Below are 20,137 nucleotides of genomic sequence, written 5' to 3' on the forward strand. Positions count from 1 at the left end.
GGACCCAAAAAAAACAACAGTTTTTTTCTTCTATAATTTTTAGACCCAAATTGTAGGCTCAAAATGTTAAATTTTTACATGATATTAGTACACACACATTTTATAACATTATGTACAGTCACAAACAACATATGTTTTGATTAACAACCATTCTGTACAATCTCATCTTCCATATTCTCTACAAAATATATAGTTTCACCAAATTTTAGGTTCGTCTTTTCCTTTAATGTTCGTCGACCATTCAATTATTTTTAAATTTTGCGTCATTTTGCTATCGGGAATTAATTCATGCTTATTTTTTGATTGTAGAGTATATATTTCTATCAAATTATGTTTTGATTTCTGGTTTTGTACGTGCTTTTGTTCGTCATTTTTTCGACGTTTTTCTATGGACTAACACTTGTTTCTGTTTGTGTGTAGTTTGTGTTCGAACTTTAGGACACATTATTTCTGATTATCGATTAATCGGTGCCTTTTTGTTACTTTATTAACTATATTGTATCATTATTTTTAAATATTGCGTCATTTTGCTATCGGGAATCAATTCATGCTTATTTTTCGATTGTAGAGTATATATTTATATCAAATTATGTTTTGATTGCTGGTTTTGTACGTGCTGTTGTTCGTCATTTTTTCAACGTTTTTCCTTGGACTAGCACTTGTTTTTGTTTGTGTTCGAACTTTAGGACACATTATTTCTGATTATCGATTAACCGGTGCCTTTTTGTTACTTTATTAACTATACTGTATCGTTGCCTACACTGAACAGAGATCCTGACTCCGCCCCTGCCAAAACGAAAACCTAAAGTCATGCAACGTAATTTGGAAAAAAATAAGTATATCCGCTTTTAATTTAAATATCAAAACATGATTTTTTTAACGCGGTAATATATTTAATGATTAAGGGTATGATGGTATTTTTGACATAAATACATATAAAATTTAATTTATCAATTTAGTCAACTAAACAATCGTTATTATCATCAACCGCCTTGTAAAAAAGTCGTTGAAGGTCATCGAAAACTCATAACCAACTATATCAAAATAACCAACGTATCATTTTTCAGCACTATAACTACCGGAAAAACTCTCATGACAGATGGCTATTAAGAGCTTTCCTTTAAGTCATCGCGGCTGTGTAATTGATGGATAACCTACCAAGATTTACGTTACAATTTTCGTATCAGTTTTTGGCTGATTATCGTATTTATTTATTTTATTTGATTGATCACTGAATTGTATGTCTTCGAGTAAAGATTTTAAAAATGAACAAAAATCTGAAAATATATTAAAGCAGAGAACCAAAAAAATTGAAATTCTTATATATATTTATTTATATATAAAAAAGAGGCAGTATGGCATATATTGCTTTTTGCATTACGAAAACATAAAACTGCAGCATTTAAAAATAAATAATTATATATATAATATTACTACAGGAGGTGTGAGATATCATTTTTATGAAGTTTGCATTTCAACCCGACCCGGGTATTGCTCCGAATGGGTCCATTCCGGCTGGCATGAAATCCCACTCATAACAAAGCCAAACATATACCATACGGCCATCCCCCCACAATCACAAAATTCACAGCAGTTCATCGTTTTTGTCGAAACCCTAAACGCTGGATAATCACCCGATCCATACGTAAGTCACTCTCTCTTTCTATGTTTTTTTTTCTTTCTTTCTGCAAACATATGGTGTTTGCGTATATTTGTGTAGCCGATTATTTGTTTTGATTCTCCATTTATGTTCTTACAGGGTTCTTGCGTCTGATTGTTTATTTTTACAGGATTGTTGGTTTGATTCTTGAATGGGCCGTACGATGAAGGAGAAACATATTCGTGCTAATCGGAGGGCGGGATCAGCCAAGCCCGAATCCGATCATATTAATCCCATGTCACACGGTGATTTGGAGAAATCAGCAAATACATCTGAGGCTAAACCCAGCTATTACCAAACTGCCCTCAATGTTTTGGCCCAAGGCCCGACCCCGAACCCGATTCTGAGCCCAAATGCGAGTTCGGGTTCAGGATTTGATGATCATGGGTGGGGGTACTGCACTGAGGAGCAGTTAGAGGATGTCTTGCTCAAGAATTTGGAGGTCTTGTACAATGAGGCTGTTAATAAACTCGTGGGCTTGGGTTATGACGAGGAAATTGCTTTAAAGGCTATTTTGAAAAATGGGCATTGTTATGGTGGGATGGATGTTTTGACTAATATTTTGTCTAATTCTTTGGCGTATTTGAGTAATGATGGATGTAATGAGGGGAACGATGAGGAGGCCGAGGCCGTAACTTTTTTGAACTTGAGACAGATGCAAGAGTATTCACTTACGGGAATGGTGTGTTTGTTGCAACAAGTTAGGCCTCATCTGAGTAAAGGTGACGCAATGTGGTGTTTATTGATGAGTGATCTCCATGTCGGCCGTGCCAGCATGATGGAAATTCCGGAAGCCTCCCCATTGTCTGCTGGGAATGGATGCGAGAGTGGATTGATTAGTGGTACTGGGGATTCTGAGGGTGGTGTTGGTACTGGAGGAACAGTTGGGGTTCCCCCAGCGATGTGTAAGTTTCATAGCGGCTGGGGCTTCGATAATTGTGGCAAGTCTGAAATACCAACGAATGCATTTCTTCCATGTGCATCAGATATGACCTTACAGAGAGAGATTGAGTGTCCTAAGAGGTTTAATCTCACCCCTTCAATGAAGAATTTGTTGAAGAGAAACGTTGCCATGTTTGCTGCAGGATTTAGGGCAAACTCGAAGCATTTTCAAAGTCAGTCACAGGCTTGTCCTAGCTCTTTGTCTTCTGGGGACTTGCCGAACGAACCTGGCAAACTTGAGGTTCTTGCTGGGCACAGCGAGGAATCCCAAAATGAAAAGAATCAAGATGTGATAAACTCCGTGATGAATAAGTTTCGGGACTTAAATCTCGATGAGAATACAGAACAACTACCATTGGATCAGAAAGATGAAATGATCCTGAGTTTGATTCATCAGATAAAGGACTTGGAGAAACAAGTGCAGGAACGTAAAGAATGGGCGCAGCAGAAGGCAGTGCAAGCTGCAAGAAAGCTCAGTCATGATTTAACCGAACTTAAGACATTAAGAATGGAGAAAGAGGAGGTCCAGCGACTGAAAAAGGGGAAACAAACCCCTGAAGATTCCACCATGAAGAGGGTGTCTGAGACAGAGAATGCTTTAAGAAAGGCAAGCGGCCAAGTGGACCGCGCAAATGCTGCTGTTAGAAAACTTGAGGCTGAGAATGCAGAAATTAGAGCAGAAATGCAGGCAGCTAAACTAAGTGCATCTGAATCAGTTTCCACCTGTTTGGAAGTTGCCAAAAGAGAGAAAAAGTTTCTGAAGAAGCTTTTGGCCTGGGAGAAGCAGAAGACCAAAATGCAGGAGGATATCGCAGGAGAGAAACAAAAGATATATGAGTTGCAGCAGGAGTTGGCTCGGGTCGAGGCAGCCTCAATGGATACCGAGGTATGCGATACTTCAACCTTTTCAAATACAGAGACAGGCAATTTTCACGTGCAGAAAATGTTATTGACTATTAACTAACTCGCTTGTACTTCCATGTTTATATATGCCTGCTGCATTCTATGATGGCGCCACTTGACACTATTGCCCGGAATTAATGTTTTGACTGTTTCATTTGGGGAGCATGCTTTTGGTTTCGTATCTTCCTGCTGTATGTTGTTACTATCAAGGGTCTTGAGTGAATTCATTTTTTCATTCTATTCCGATTGTTAAGACACCATGGCACTCTTACTTTCCTAATTTCCTTCGACAAGATCTTGTCAATTTGTGATGTCAACTTTTCTTGAACTATGGCTTGAACTGACAGGAATTTGTTTTAGACACAGAAAAATTCAAATTTATTATCTACAACTTTCAGATATTCCTCAGGGCACGGCGGGAAACTGTTGTATTACACTTGTACTTATTTGGTATACTTGAATTTTGTTGGTGGTCTCTGAAGTGTCATTATCACCTGATTTCCTGTTTGTGATGAGAAAGATTTTATTGTTAACTCCTACTTAAAAATCCGGGTCCTGAATGAAACGCAGTTCCCTCATAGACAGGCGGACATGACCACAATGCTCATGGGCATGCTCAATATGTCGGGCTTACATGATTTGCTATTAAAGGTCTGAGTTATTGCATAATTTGGTATAGCTTGGTCAAACCATAATGAGGAATTAATATTGCCAAAATATGTTCTTGTTATGGATATTGTCTTGTAATAATTTGCTATTCAATTTTTCTTCTGGAACTAGTAACTTTATTTAGGGTAATATCTGTGACAAGGACTGTCTTATCCAGGTACAGTCTATTTCCCTTTTTATTATGTTTGAGTCCAATGATCTTTGTTGCTTGTGATGGCCTATCCGATTCTTAATTTTTGGAGTTATAATTTTATTTAGATACGTATGCAGAGTAAATAGATGAACAATTGTACGAAAAACGCACATTATTGTACCTGAATGTTCCGAAAATATTACGAGTTAACACATGCATGATACCTTGATAAAAACTACTCCATAAAATTTAATTGTGTGTTTCTCTAAGGACTGCTTCAAAGTATTAACTTTTCTTCCTAATTCTTCTTGAAATATCATGATTACGTCATCATTATTGCCGAGCACAGGTTGAAATTAATTTGTAACGAAAACGTTCAGGCTTGAAGATCTGAACTGCCTGGATTTTGGTCAATTTGTTGTGAATTACAAAGCGTTTTGACATTCTTATGATACATGTATAATAATATAATCTACATTTTCTTAATTATGGTGCATTGCTGTAACCTTATTTACGTGATTAATCAATTATTAATTATAGCAATCAGCGTATTTCTTTCCTTGCCGTCTAGCTCTTGCAAATTACTGTGTTAATTGGAAAGTAGTCGCTACCCCCAACATAGTAAAATGAGATCCAGCATTTTATCTGATTTGTTTCCTTATTTTTCTTTCTAGATGACGCCTAGTGCTCCATTCACTTCGGGCGTTTTTCATAGTCAATAAACTTATACCCCTTAAACAATGTAACTAATAACCTTTTTTTTTAATTTCTATCTGAAAGGCAAAGTGGAGGCAAGAGCAAAAGGAAAAAGAGCAAGTTCTCGCTAAGCTAGAAGAAGAAAGGCGCCTTAAAGAGGCTTCTGAGGCTAATAACAAAAGGAAGCTTGAATCTATACGCGTTAAGATAGAGATCGACTTTCAACGTCACAAGGATGACCTTCGAAGGCTGGAGCAAGAATATGCTCGCCTCAAAGAATCTGCACAATCCCAAGAGGTTGAAGATCAAGCTAACAATACAGCACTCAAAAACTCTGATGAAACAAACATACAAGGAAGAAACATTACAACCTTGCTGCGCGAGCTTGATCTTTTAGAAGAAGATTCTCCAGAAAAAGAGGGTGGCCATGATAGGGATTGTATGATATGCATGGAAGACGAAGTTTCCATCGTTTTCCTGCCTTGCGCTCATCAAATTATTTGCACCAACTGCAACGAGACTTATGGGAAGAAAGGAAGAGCCACATGCATGTATTGTCGTGCTCCTATTGAACAGAGGATTCGAGTTTTTGGGGCGAGCTCTTAGACATAATGCCATGAGCCAAAGGTTGCATACTCAGAAGACTTCTTTGGATGAAGACTCGTGTATGCCCTCTTTTCTGTGGAATCCAGGATATCTGTTTGAACCATTTTACTTGTTATCTATTTGCTATCTTGAAGTGGTATGGTGGATTTGCAAGTAATTAATTATCAGACAAGATACCTTTTACATTTGCAACATGATAATACATACTTTCTTGAAGATTGGTTTTCAAATTGGAGCAGTTATCTCTCCCATTGCTAGTCTTATTATGTTTTAAATCTCGAGTGGTTCTGCTTGTTTGCTGAATTGTGCTAAAAAAGAAGTTTTGACAATGCATATTCCGGTCGATTTCATTTTACAACATATTTGGTGGATTTATAATATTGTTTTTTGTGAAACTGATTTATAATATTGTTAATTGCATCACTTTGTCTCTTTATGATTGCATTGTTTTATAACTTTTATTTTCTTCAATCATTTATGCGACCGATTCAATTCTCTTATTCAACAATTTTGAACTCAAACCTATTATTTTATGTGATGCTTGACATTTTAGTCATAGTGTAAGACGAATGGTGTTTTGCCAAGGATCCATTCTGAAGGTCAGTCATCTCCAACTTATTGTACTATTTTAGCGCATTTTTTGCATCAAAATAGTACAAGTTTTGCATCAAACATAAAATTCATCTTCAATCCATCTATTTCAAATTTACTTTAAAAAAAATATTTTCATAATATTCTCGACTTTTTTTATTAAATCCAAAATATTTAATTACACAAAAGAATATAAATACAAATCAATATGTTAATATTATTTTTAATTTTTTTACAACAATAACTATATTTAATTTAATTTATTAAAAACAGATATGGTTATTATTAAAAAAAAATAATAAGTTCTTAACTTTAATTATTATAATGAAATAAAAATATATAATAAACTTTAATTGAAAAAAAAAAGAAACAATTATTTTTTAAAAAATAAAATAAAAGAAAAAATGGAAAATGAAGATGGATAACGCAACTACAGTGCTGCGCAACACGGTAGCTATGCACCAAATCAGCGCAAAAGAAAAACTGCAATTTTGATTCTATATGTTTGCAACTTTACGATTTCGGTGCTCTATGTTTTCATATTTCAGTTTTAGTCTTGCATGTTCTGATCTTTGACAATTTTAGTCTTTTTTATTCGAAAATGCTTACGTGACACTATACACGTGAGCTCTACATTAGCACTGCATTGGTGACACATCAGCGCTACATCGGAAAAATGACTAAAATTACAAAAAAAAAAACGATCTAAAACTGAAATCTGAAAATACAGAGGACCGAAATCACAAATGGACAAACATACAAGATCAAAAAAATAATTTTTTCCTTTATAGCGTAGCATAATAGCATTGGAGTGCCATTTTACTTCAAAATAGTGTTAAATGGCAAAATAGAGTATCGTTTGGAGATGCTCTAAGGGAAAGGTGAGGGTCAACATCTTATGTTCATGAACAATTCGATCTATTCAATTGTTTGTGATGTTTAATTAGTTAGATTAGATTATGTAAAACCCTTGTCTCTGTTTTGTGTGTGCATATAAATATTATAAAATTGTGTGTAAAGCCAATTATGTTTTATTTGTTAGCTGAAGTATCAATAAAAACTTAAGTTATTGTACCATGATAAAGGTAATATTTATAAATACGTTTAGAAAAAAAGTGATTATGTATTTTATTTTTTTGAGTAATACTCTTGTGAGACGGTCTCATCCGTGAGACGGATCAATTCTACCCATATTTATAATAATAAGTAATACTTTTGACATAAATTGTAATAATTTTTAATGGATAACCCATATAAAATATCCGTCTCATAAATATGACCCTTAAGACCGTCTCATAGAATTTTTTGCCTATTTTTTTACAGGGTTTTCAAAATTTTGTGAAAAAAATTCATAATTAATTTTTTAAAATATTTGCAAACACTATCTAAAAATATCTTGAGTAATGATTGTTACTTTTCGAACAACTTATTATTCAAATTTGAAATTTATTTAAGACAAAAACTCCTATGAGACGGTTTCAATGGTTATTTTTTTTAGACGAGTCTTTTATATGACTTGTCCATTAAAAAATATTATATTTTATGCCAAAATTATTACTTATTATTATAAATATAGATAGGATTGACCCATCTTACGGATGAGATTGTCTCATAGGAGTGTTACTATTTATCTAAACTATATCGGACCTTATACAAAACTCAATTCTTCGACAATTATTTTGATTACAAAAATATATAATTCAAAATTAGTTAAAAAAAAAAAAAAGACTCGATCTAGTTACCCCCTCAAGTTATGTACACCATTTTTTGAGCAACAAGTTCATATTTAGTTAACACAAAATCTCTTGTGAGACGGTCTCACGAGTTACGGATAAATTTTATAAGACGGATCTTTTAATTAAGTCACTGATAATAAAGTATTACTTTCGATGAAAAAAATATTACTATTTATCGTAAATATAAATATGATTGACCCATATCACAGATAAAATTCTATGAAGCCAAGATGTCTAACAGAGACCTACTCTTTAGTTAATTAGTCACCGCTCTGGTTTAATTGGACATAATTTATATATCGTGTAGATAAATAATCACATTTAAAAAGGGAAAACGAATTTTATTTTGTTTAAAAGTCAATTTGGAGGCCCACTTAAAAGAAATGAGATCATTTGGGTTGGACAATCAGACAAGTAATTGGGTTTACTTTTGAAGCCCAAACTTTATTCTTTATTCAACTAAGCCCATCAATAAAGACAGGCGTGTTATAATAAAGACAGGCGTGCTATATTATGCAAGTTACGTTTCTTTTTACTCCGATCGTCTTTATAATATATCCTATTTGTCATCAATTTATTCCGATTAATTTTAAGAAGTTTAGTTTAAAATAGTTTTATTTAATTCAGGGAGATGTTTGTCACAAGTGAATCTCAAACTCGAGATTTTATCTCAAACTTGAGATATTAATATCACACGAGATATATTTACGATGATTTTGATTTGAGAAATTCATTGTCCCAAGTAAAATATAACCTTGGAACGGAATAACAAGATAATAATTTTTTTTCCAGTTATTAAGTGAGTAAAAAAGTCAGAATATTGACAGAAATTATGTAAACATAATGACATAATTAAATAATATATATATGTATATTATATACATATACACACATAAAAATTACAATGAGACGGCCAATTTTATAAGATGTATCTCCTATTTGATTCGACTCATGAATAATTTTTACTGTCAAAGTAGTATTTTTCATTGTAAAGATATGAGTCGGATCAACCTATCTCATGTATCTATATTCGTAAAACCATATATACACAATATATATACATGTGTTTATGATTTAATTAATTTGTTGAACCTGGACATTTTTTGTAGCCTGATGAAGAACCTACCCCAGTTCATGTCACTATTTACTCCTTAATCATGATTTATCAGAGTGCTAGCTGCATGTCTTCCGTTTAGTTTGTTTTAAATTTAATGCAAGTTAAGATAGGATGAATTATAGTCAAATAATCTGGTATATTTGGCTGTTTGTGAGTAATGAATTAATTAATTACATAAGTTTTTGACTCGAATGACCATTGTGCCCCCAATAGTAAGCCAAATGTTTATGCATAGGAGGGGTCGTGATTTGTGAGAAGATCGCCTCCGATCCACCCTTGTAATTAAATTTCCGATGACGGTTAAAAATGGAATTAAACATAATCATGTTGACTTTTGGCTTACACGTCACACAAATTGATTGTCCAATCAGAATAGAAGGATGACGTGGTCTTGGGATTCAAAGTCAACAACTATTTTTTATACAATTGGTGGGTTGTCAAGGGTTTAACATGATAATCTAGCAAATTAGTCTCACCAATTGTTTGTCCGATCAGAATAGAAGGATGACGTGGTATGGGGATTCAAAGTCAACGACTATTTTTTTATACAATTGGTGGGTTTGTCAAGGGTTTAATATGATAATATTGTAAAAGACAAAAACTTTTGTGAGATAATCTCACGAATTAATTTGATGAGACAGATCTTTTATTTTGATTATCTATGAAAAATATTATTTTTTATTGTAAATATGGATAGAGTTGAGTCGTCTCACAATAGACCTACTCTCTAGCAAATTAGTCTCTTATGTCTATCACACTAGTGAATAGTTTATAAGTCACATTAGTTGGATAAATCACACTAAGAAAATATTACATGACAAGTTCGATCGATTAAATGTTGGTATAATAAAATTTGTTTTAAAAAATCCATATTTTTTTGTATAACAAATTCAAATATTTCATCAAGGTGTGTGTGGCACCACTTGAGAAATATTCAAAAATAAAAATGAAATGTTCGAGTAGGTATGAGTGACATAATCTTGAATCTTATTTATGGATCTTCGGATTCAAAATGAAGATTCACAATATAATATTCTTAATTTGTCATCGATATAATGCATGGGGCTCGATCTATATATAATGTACCGTATATGCATGTTCTTACATGTGCAAATTTTATGACCACTAATAAGGTTCATAAACACAAAAATCAACACCAAATCTCTACTGGTTTTAATGTACGTATCGATCGTCTTTTTCATTACTATTTGTATATTTTTCTTTTTATACTTATCTCTTGGTTAAAACTCAAGAAAAAAACATTATATTAGTGGATTTTTTAGATTATTTTTTAGATTATTTCATATGTGCACTCAAAATGTTAATTAGGACAACATAAATTTAGTTTCGAAGGGGCAAAGAGAGTTGGATCAAGGTACGATTCTATGTAATTTTATAAGGGAACTGATTTTCCTTTATTATGAAATGAAAATATAAGGATTATCTGAATGAGACATTGTAGCTGTCTTCTATTAGAGTTGATTATTTTATTTCAGCTCGATTACGTTCATGAGAGTGGTATATATAAACTTAAGTAATTAGTCTATAATTTCTTTTTTAAAAATTCTCAAACACCACTTTAGACAATTCTCGCCTTCAAACTAACTTTTGAAATGGAGTTAAACTCATTTATAATCTTTAACACTAAGAAATATGAATATATCATATATGATACTGCATCTTTTTCCTTTTTCATATCATATGTTGTTGTAGAATACAGTCGAATTTTTGCAGTTTAGTGAATAGCTTAATTGATTGATAGTTTAAAAATTATTGCAAAACTAAAATTTTAATTTTACTTCATGATATGTCATTTAAGGTTAGTAAATAATATTTTAGATAAATTAATTCACTTATGAAAATATACATTTAAAAAATGGTCAAATTGACGGTACAAATGTGATTAAATTTGGATTGGTGTAAGTTTTCAAATCAAATATCAACTCGAACATTGGAATGTCAAATATGCAATGTTAGAAGGCCATTATTTAAATAAAAATTTGAAGACAACTTGAATGGTGAATCTATAAAGTAGATTACTAGATTACAAGGTAATGAAATTTACAAAATCAATAAACATAAAGGAAATTTAAATCTTCTTTTTAATTGGGTAAATAAGATTTTATTTGATAAATAATATTATGACTAATATAATTATAATATTGAAGTATGACGTGAAAGAATATTATATTTAATTTGACGGATTTAATATAAAATAAAACAATAAATTTCAATTTCATCATTTTTCAAGAATGTATGGAACCATGTTGGATACCGTGAGGCATTCAAAAGCCGCAAGCCATTAGCCCATTACATTAGCACTAGCGTTGCGTCTTAATCAAGCAAGAAAAGCAAGCAATATGTTTACAAATTCTCCATATCTTCGTGTATTGTAGAATCAACGACGAAAAATCTTTGATCGAGTGGAAGGATAAACCTTGATTACTGGAGAGGAAACTTCAATGGCGGCGGCGAAGTTTATCTCGTTTGCATGCATAAGAAAGGAGAGCGGGGATTTGTCTCCGCGGCCGCGCTACCCTTCAATGCCCAGGTATCCCAAAGGGGTCAGCGTATCATCGGACGAAGAAAAATCCATGCAAGGATCAGAAGCCAAGGCCCTTTTCTCCGTCGTAGGAATGACGTGCTCCGCCTGCGCTGGATCGGTGGAGAAGGCCGTCAAACGCCTCCCCGGAATCAAGGAGGCGGCGGTCGATGTCTTGAACAATCGCGCTCAAGTCATGTTTTACCCGGCTTTCGTTAATGTGAGTAAGAAATTAGATTCTTTTGGTGTTTTGTGCTGATTTTTAGTTTTGGAAAATTGAGGGGTTCTTCGTTGAATCATTTTTCCATGTTTTACTGTCGCTCAAAGCTTGCTAATATTTGATGGATGGAGGCAATTCCTTTCGAATTTAGTAGATTTTACCTTTGATTTCTTGCTAAAGCAACCCAGCTGGTTTAAGTTTAGCTGCCAAGTTCTTGTTAGTTGTTACCACTCACCTCGAGGATAGGTTGGAAATTCAGGTAGATTTCAAGATTTTGCAAAAAGTTCTTTTCTTTTTTGGTGGGCTTTGGGAGATTAATATTTTCAAGGCAAAGGAACTAGTCACACAACTCTATTAGTAAGGCCAGTAGACTTCCCCTAAAACATTGCAGCCTTAATTCAATTCTACCGTCTCCGTGATCTTTCTTACCGTGTATTGTGCTGTCTATATGTATTCCGAAGAAAAGTCGAGCTATATATCATGTTAGATTATTGAAAATTACTGGTAGCAATATTGCTCTGTCAATGAGAACTAGCTTAATATGTTCTGCATGTTCAGGAGGAAACCATCCGTGAGACGATTGAAGATGTGGGATTTGAAGCCACGTTGATTATTAATGATGAAATAAATGAGAAATCTTCTCAAGTATGCCGTATTCGCATAAAAGGAATGACTTGCACTTCTTGTTCCTCAACTGTCGAATCTGCTTTGCAAGCTGTACCCGGTGTACAAAGAGCAGAGGTAGCATTAGCAACCGAGGAGGCTGAAGTCCATTACGATTCAAAGTTCTTGACCTACAGTCAGATCTTGGAAGCTGTAGAAAATACCGGATTTGAGGCCTTGCTCATTAGCACTGGCGAAGATAGGTGCAAAATACATCTGCAAGTTGATGGAGTGCGCTCAGAAAATTCCATGAGAATCATTGGAAATTCTCTTCAAGCACTTCCAGGAGTTCAAGATACGAACTTTGATTCAGAACTCAACAAAATATCTGTTTCCTACCAACCGGATTTTACTGGGCCCAGAAATTTCATCGAAATTATAGAGTCGACTGGATCTGGACGTTACAAGGCAAAAATATTTCCTGAAGGAGGGGGAAGAGATGCTCATCGGGAAGAGGAAATCAAGAAATACCGCAGATCTTTCCTTTGGAGTCTGGTTTTTACGGTTCCTGTTTTTTTGCTGTCCATGGTTTTCATGTATATCCCTGGTATCAAACATGGGCTGGACACTAAGATAGTTAACATGCTTAGCATTGGGGAGATTTTAAGGTGGATTCTGTCAACTCCAGTTCAGTTTGTCATTGGCCGTCGATTCTATATTGGTTCTTACAAAGCTTTACGTCATGGCTCCGCGAACATGGATGTCTTAATAGCACTGGGAACAAATGCCGCCTATTTTTATTCAGTCTACTCAGTGTTAAGAGCTGCTACTTCTCCAAGTTTTGAGTCAACAGATTTTTTTGAGACCAGCTCAATGCTTATTTCCTTTATACTTCTTGGGAAGTATTTGGAAGTTTTGGCCAAGGGCAAGACATCTGAAGCCATAGAGAAGCTCATGGACTTGACTCCCGAAACAGCAACGCTTTTGACCTTAGACAGCGAAGGAAATGTGTTGAATGAGGAAGAAATAGACAGTCGACTAATTCAAAAGAATGATGTCATGAAGATCATCCCAGGAGCAAAAGTAGCTTGTGACGGATTTGTTATCTGGGGTCAAAGTCATGTAAATGAGAGCATGATTACTGGAGAGTCTAGGCCTGTGGCGAAGAGAAAAGGTGACGTGGTTATTGGTGGGACTCTGAATACAAATGGGGTGCTGCACATTAAGGCTACAAAGGTTGGATCCGAGAGTGCTCTAGCTCAAATTGTTCGGCTAGTTGAATCAGCACAACTGGCAAAAGCTCCGGTCCAAAAATTTGCTGATCGTATTTCCAAATTCTTTGTGCCTTTAGTACGTATAAAGTTTTTTTTTACTTAGTTATGGTTTTAGAACTTCTAGCTCTATATCTTTTCACAAGATTAAAAGTTGGATGCTCGTATGCAATTTTCAGGTTATAATTCTTTCATTTTCTACATGGCTCGCCTGGTTTTTATCCGGGAAATTAAATGGATACCCTAAATCTTGGATTCCTTCATCCATGGATAGCTTTCAGCTAGCTCTCCAGTTTGGAATTTCTGTAATGGTCATAGCCTGTCCATGTGCACTTGGCCTTGCTACACCAACAGCTGTTATGGTTGGTACCGGCGTTGGTGCCTCTCAAGGTGTCTTAATTAAAGGTGGCCAGGCATTAGAAAGTACTCACAAGGTTCGATTATTATGTATAGTTTGTTGTGATTGGTTAGTGAATCTCTGAAACTAACTATCATAGTCGAAACAGTGAAATGACCATCTATTGACTTGCAGTGCATGATGCTATCTCTACATAATTTGTTTCTGCTTGTTACAACAGGTGAACTGTATAGTTTTTGACAAAACTGGAACTCTGACTGTTGGAAAGCCGGTGGTTGTCAACACAAAGCTTTTGAAAAATATGGTTCTTCAAGAATTTTATGAGTTGGTTGCTGCTGCAGAGGTATACTCCGTTTAATCTTCAGAACCTGATAGAGAAATAAAAAACTTGTACGGTTGCAGAATATAAATCCATGTGATATTAACATTGACAGAGTGGTGTGTTTTGTATTATCAGGTAAACAGTGAACACCCATTAGCCAAAGCAATTGTTGAGTATGCCAAAAAATTCAAAGATGAAGAGAATCCTAGTTGGCCTGAAGCACTGGACTTTGAGTCCATTACTGGACATGGTGTGAGGGCTGTTGTTAGAAACAAAGAAGTTCTTGTGGGAAATAAGAGCTTAATGGTGGATCATCAGGTTCATATTTCACTTGAAGCCGAAGAAATATTAGCAGAAGCTGAAGGGTTGGCTCAAACTGGGATTCTTGTGTCTATCAATAAGGAGCTAGCTGGAATTCTTGCCATATCTGATCCATTGAAGCCTGGGGCTCGCGAAGTCATTTCCATTCTCAAGTCTATGAAAGTCAGGAGTATAGTAGTGACAGGTGACAACTGGGGAACTGCAAAAGCAATTGCTGAAGAAGTTGGCATAGATACTGTCATTGCAGAAGCCAAACCTGAGCATAAAGCAGAGAAAGTGAAGGAACTACAGGTAAAACGGTATTCTTATTATTATTAATTTTTTTTGAAAACCCATCAGTACCAATACAGCTAGATACTCCATAATTAGAGAGAAACGCAAGTTACATGAATGGAACATTAGACCAAAACCTCTTACTAGACACATGGAATACTAGCCCACGAAACAGGAATTCAAGTAGCTTCAGCTATCCATTTGTGTGTATTCCTTATGGATCCATCCAAAAATGCAGCCTTGAATCTACTCCTTGGAATGGAGTGTGTCTGAACAATGTTAAGCTCTTATATCTTTCATATCCCTAGCTCGATTGATCATCCTGTCTGAAACTCTATTACCTTCCCTAAAAATGTGAGAAAAGTTCACTGTCCATGCCTCCATGGTATCCTGATTCCTGTCATTCAAGAACGTGAACCAAAACTGTGATGGGGGGAAGTAATATATGTAAAACAGAAAAATATGTTGGTAGGTAGAGGAAAATGTATTTCAACAGGAAATTACATATCAATTTGAAAAAAAATCCTTCTCTCTTGTTTTAAGAACACAAATAGCTAGTTCTTTAGTACAAAGTGTTGGACAGTATCGATTGTACATGCTCCTATAAGAGTGTATATGTAGACAGCACTTGAAACATACCACTAGGCTGCTGTATGGTTTGAAATTTTGAGTTTCACTTCCATCCTCAGCTACCGTCTTTTGTATAATGACACGGACTCTGTTCATCATATTTTCTACTTTCCTTTTCTTTGCAAATTAATATTTGCTAGCTTGCCATTCTCTATCTTCAAGCTTATGTCTCCTTACAGGCTTCAGGAAATGTCGTGGCAATGGTCGGAGATGGAATCAACGACTCACCAGCTCTCGTGGCTGCAGATGTAGGGATGGCAATTGGTGCAGGCACCGACATTGCAGTCGAGGCTGCTGACGTTGTTCTCATGAAGAGCAATTTGGAGGATGTTATAACGGCAATAGACCTTTCGAGAAAAACGTTTTTAAGAATACGTCTCAACTATCTTTGGGCTTTAGGATACAACGTGCTCGGCATCCCAATTGCTGCAGGTGCACTTTTCCCTTTAACAGGATTCCGGTTGCCACCGTGGATTGCTGGAGCCGCAATGGCAGCTTCTTCGGTTAGCGTTGTTTGTAGCTCTCTTTTACTAAAGAATTACAAGAGACCTAAGGTGTTGGATACTCTTGAAATAAGAGGGATCACTGTTGAGTAGTTGTGTGACTTTGATTGTGCAGAATCATGTGAATATTTGGGAAATGTCTTTCTGTTTTTGGGAACCTTTATCTATCATGTGTTTGTGTGATATGCCATGTAATGTAATGCTGTTTTCATGTTACTTGTAATAAAATCTTCTTTGTAACCAGTGATATTTACTCTAATTTTTGTTTTTCTTTTATGAGTTTTTACTTGAAATATTTAGAAACTGCAAAATGTAATCTAGATATTTATTTAGAAAACTATTTTGTTAAATGAAACTTAAATTAATGAATTTCACTCGTAAATACGCATACGATAGTTATCGCTACTTACCAACATGGATAATTGGATATACTACCACCCAAATAAAAATGATTTAAGATAAAGCATATTAATTAAATAAAAACTTGCTTTGAGTTCTATAGATAAGATTAAGTGATTTGACTAAAAAAGATAAAGTTAAGAGTATTTTTGGAATTTTACAAATACGAAATTATAAATAAAACTATGATATGTTATAATCTTCTCAAGTAGTGATGAACCTTTTTGGGAGAAATATCACATTGAGTAGAGAAAATAAATGTGTTTTCGTAAGTTACTATTGACAATAAAGTATTTCTATATTATTTTGATCATTGTATCACATAATTAACAAACATCGGGCAACAAAACAATTGCAACTCACAATCTAAACTTTAGGACAGTGTTTGCAAAACTTTTTTTTTAAAGCATTTGCAATCACCACATAAATATCATACTAAATGCTATCCTAGAATTTATAATATAACAACAAATACTGTCTTGAAAAAGTTCACAGCTCTGCCAAAACTTGCAGATACATCTTCACTCATCCACAAATCAAACCAACACGGTGGTCAGCGAAAGCCTGTTCCGAAGAAAACTAGGTTCATACTATTTGAATGCTCTAGCAATTTCATCTGATGACACGTCAAGAAAATTTCATTCAATGTTAAGCACTTTCTTCCTCATAGTTTGGTCGCAGCTTGGACCTTCGTTCCTTTAGTTTCTCTCTGACAAGTAACACAATCGAGTGAAGCTCATCAAAGTAAGGCTCCGTTGCATTCTTCACGTCCTCGATCCATTTTAAGATTCTTTTGTGAGGTCCTAAAATACGGCCACGATCCTCCTCGTCCACAACCTAGTACGGGAGAAGGGGATGAAAGAAAATGTGAATGATCTCATCTTGTTGAAGCATTTATTAGTTTCAAAACGACACTCTCTCTCTAAGCAAAAGTTGGTTTTCTTTGGTTACCACAATTTGCATGACTTCACAGGCTAAAGCAAGATCTGCGATGGAAGGCTGAGAGTTTCCAAGCAAAAAGGGTGCATCTTCTTGAAGCCAGAAAGATTCAATTGTAGCAAGAGAGGCTGACAAAACTTTTTCAGCTTCGGCAATTTTTTTAGCTACGGCTTCTGATTTTGGATTTGAGGGAAGACCAAATGTAGCGGAATTCAAAGCGTATCCAGCTGAAAATAAAGTATCATTTAAAAGATTGTTGTTAGAACAGTAACAGTGCCCAAATACGTCCTTGTGAGGACAGTTGCAAAATTGTCACTTGCGGGAAAAAATATAACTGGCATCGATCAGTCCTAGCACGATTTCAAAAATAATTCAAGACGTGCAGATAAATCACCTGAACCAAGGCGCAAATTGGAGTGGTGCCAATCAAGGACTGAGTGAACCTTTGCTCTCTTTTGCACATCAGCTGGGATACCTGGACCGATAAAAAAATAGTTCAAGAATCGAGTCAGCTAAGTATGTAGGATATACTATGATATAAAAGATGACAGATTAACAAAGACACAGACGTGTAATCAGGTGGAATTCTGTAGGAAAACTTGAGCAAGGGAGGCGTTAAGTATAAAGGTTAAATGGATGTCACTTTTTTTTCTTCTCGCCAATAGCTCTTACCTTACTGAATCCCGTTCGAGAGTCCAGTTGTGTAAATTTATGTCAGACATGGTAAAAATTCAACAAACTTATCTAGCTTCTATCGGCTAGGAATTTATGATGTATTGATAAACTACCAAACATGCCTATAAGTTTGCTAAAGTAGACTTGCACCAAATTGTAAACATAAAAAGGTAATTCAACTAAAATGAAGCAAACATGCCAAGAGCCATTTATGTATAACAAAATGTCATTTTAATACATGCTCCAGCCCTCCCCGAATCATGCAATTTCGTTAACTCCAAGCAATAGCAAAATGCACAAGGAAATTTAACGAAAAAAGCAAAGCATCATACCAGTGATCAGCAACTCCAGGAAATGCAGAAGACAGGTAAATCAGTATGGCATGACTGCAGAACAGATCACAATAGCAAAACAGTTATAAACAATGATATAATATACTTGCCATTACTTGTATTTTGGGAGCAAAAAAGGAAAAAGAAAAGATTAAGAAACTTGGCGTGATCCTCATCAGCTCTCCAAGAAATTCTAGAGGGGCCAAAAAGCTTGGGAGCTCTCCCACTCAAAAGGTTAGTTTTTCGGGTCTGGGCTCTCTTCTTGAGCTTATGGTCTAACAGAAAAGCAGGTGTATATCTGCATTCTCTAAACATTAGCACATATAGACAAAAAATGTTGGTAAATAAACGAGAGGGGGTAGGTTAAATCTGATTACAATTTACAAAGATATATCCAAAATATTTGTCGCTTAGGTGGGAAAGATCTCAAATTTATTAAAACTTTCACAATGACTCGAGAAGCCAACCAGGGAACATAGCATTCGATTATGTTCCAAACCAAACTCGAACAACTTCCAGCCTATCACAAAGATTAGCACTCCATTTATGCAAAATTCAAACAATAGGGAATCAACGAAATGCATAAATAGAAGTGATTAACCATCGAGTCATTAGCATAGCTCGTAATTACAGAGCTCTGACATTTAATATGGGAGAAGCACAAACCATCTGGGATTAAACCAGCCAAACAAGTTCAGAAAACATCATGGCAGCAAATGTTGCATAACTAAAGATACAAAATCTAAGATTCGAATCAATAATTAATTAACTTCGCGGACTAATTAAACTGTACCTCTCAAAAAGCTTGAAATCGCCATGTACAATCGCTGGAACTTGTTTCATGGGGTTTATTTCTGAAACAAAGATGAATCTCGAGTTCACGCATCATAGTACAAGAATCGTCAACTTTCTTAACTACAGAATCGTGAAATTCAAATTGTGTAGCATGATGACACCTGCAAATTCAGAGGATTTATGCTCTGATTTAATGAGCTGAATGTTAACCTCCTCAAATTCAATCCCGTTGACCCTTAAACGAGATCGGATCACATATATACAGAAATAATCTTGCTTTAATAACCAGATATTGTCGAAGTATGAAGAGAATTGAGCTGAAGGACTCATTTTCATATATGTATCCGTCGAAACTTACAATGGAGAGAAAATGAAGCAATATATACTACCTGAAACACAACTATCCCAACTGTAGAAGCGCTATATTAACAAATTAAACAAAAGAACATGCTAGAGCTAACTATATACAACAAAAAAAGAAAAGAAAAGAACCCCAATGGCCCAAAAGAGGGCAAAACATAGTCATCAAGATAAAAAGCGATCAAAGAAAAGATCTTTACTTGCAGAGCAAGAGGATTGCGCGGGAAGGTTGCGATATTCGATCTACGTAAACCTTCAAAGCCATTTTTCGATCTTTTCGCAATCGGTCTCAAGCACCCACTGATTAATGATTTATGATTATTGGCTGTACAGTAAGCTAATATGAATATAACAAACAAGCTCATTAGCTTTGGTCGACTTTTTTTTTTATTTAAGATTTTACTTTATTTACTTAATTTTTTATTTTGTAGAAAAATAAATTATCATAAGTGACATTATGAAGTTCAAAAAAAAATGTATGAAAGGATTGAACATGTTATTAAAAATTTAGATCTTTTAATTTTTTGTTATTTTAGTTTTT

General features: G+C 34.9%; 3 protein-coding genes across 4 annotated transcripts; 2 read left to right on the forward strand and 1 right to left on the reverse strand.

Moving 5' to 3' along the window:
- The first annotated feature begins 1,501 nt into the window (after nucleotides 1-1,501).
- Nucleotides 1,502-5,838, forward strand: LOC140873620 (MND1-interacting protein 1). 2 transcript variants are annotated; one of them, XM_073276808.1, is made up of 3 exons: nucleotides 1,502-1,645; nucleotides 1,791-3,488; nucleotides 5,088-5,838. In XM_073276808.1, the coding sequence occupies exons 2-3, from the start codon at nucleotides 1,812-1,814 to the stop codon at nucleotides 5,607-5,609; spliced, it is 2,199 nt and encodes a 732-aa protein (XP_073132909.1). In that variant the 5' UTR covers nucleotides 1,502-1,645; nucleotides 1,791-1,811; the 3' UTR covers nucleotides 5,610-5,838. The 2 variants fall into 2 exon arrangements, with proteins under 2 accessions (XP_073132909.1, XP_073132910.1); XM_073276809.1 differs by having other exon boundaries at nucleotides 1,508-1,645; nucleotides 1,760-3,488.
- A 5,487-nt stretch (nucleotides 5,839-11,325) lies between these two features.
- On the forward strand, nucleotides 11,326-16,339 carry LOC140873610 (probable copper-transporting ATPase HMA5). Its single transcript, XM_073276796.1, has 6 exons — nucleotides 11,326-11,815; nucleotides 12,374-13,768; nucleotides 13,869-14,123; nucleotides 14,268-14,390; nucleotides 14,505-14,981; nucleotides 15,773-16,339. Exons 1-6 carry the CDS (start codon nucleotides 11,516-11,518, stop codon nucleotides 16,187-16,189), a joined length of 2,967 nt encoding a protein of 988 aa, XP_073132897.1. The 5' UTR covers nucleotides 11,326-11,515; the 3' UTR covers nucleotides 16,190-16,339.
- A 470-nt stretch (nucleotides 16,340-16,809) lies between these two features.
- LOC140873607 (glutathione S-transferase T1-like) lies at nucleotides 16,810-19,284 on the reverse strand. Its single transcript, XM_073276788.1, has 6 exons — nucleotides 19,235-19,284; nucleotides 18,602-18,739; nucleotides 18,386-18,495; nucleotides 17,829-17,909; nucleotides 17,447-17,661; nucleotides 16,810-17,332 (listed from the first exon to the last, which is right to left on the reverse strand). The coding sequence occupies exons 1-6, from the start codon at nucleotides 19,282-19,284 to the stop codon at nucleotides 17,144-17,146; spliced, it is 783 nt and encodes a 260-aa protein (XP_073132889.1). The 3' UTR covers nucleotides 16,810-17,143.
- Nucleotides 19,285-20,137: the final 853 nt, after the last annotated feature.

The sequence above is a fragment of the Henckelia pumila genome, unplaced genomic scaffold (genome assembly GCF_033568475.1).
Source record: "Henckelia pumila isolate YLH828 unplaced genomic scaffold, ASM3356847v2 CTG_80:::fragment_1, whole genome shotgun sequence".
In the NCBI taxonomy this organism is placed as follows: Eukaryota; Viridiplantae; Streptophyta; class Magnoliopsida; order Lamiales; family Gesneriaceae; genus Henckelia; species Henckelia pumila.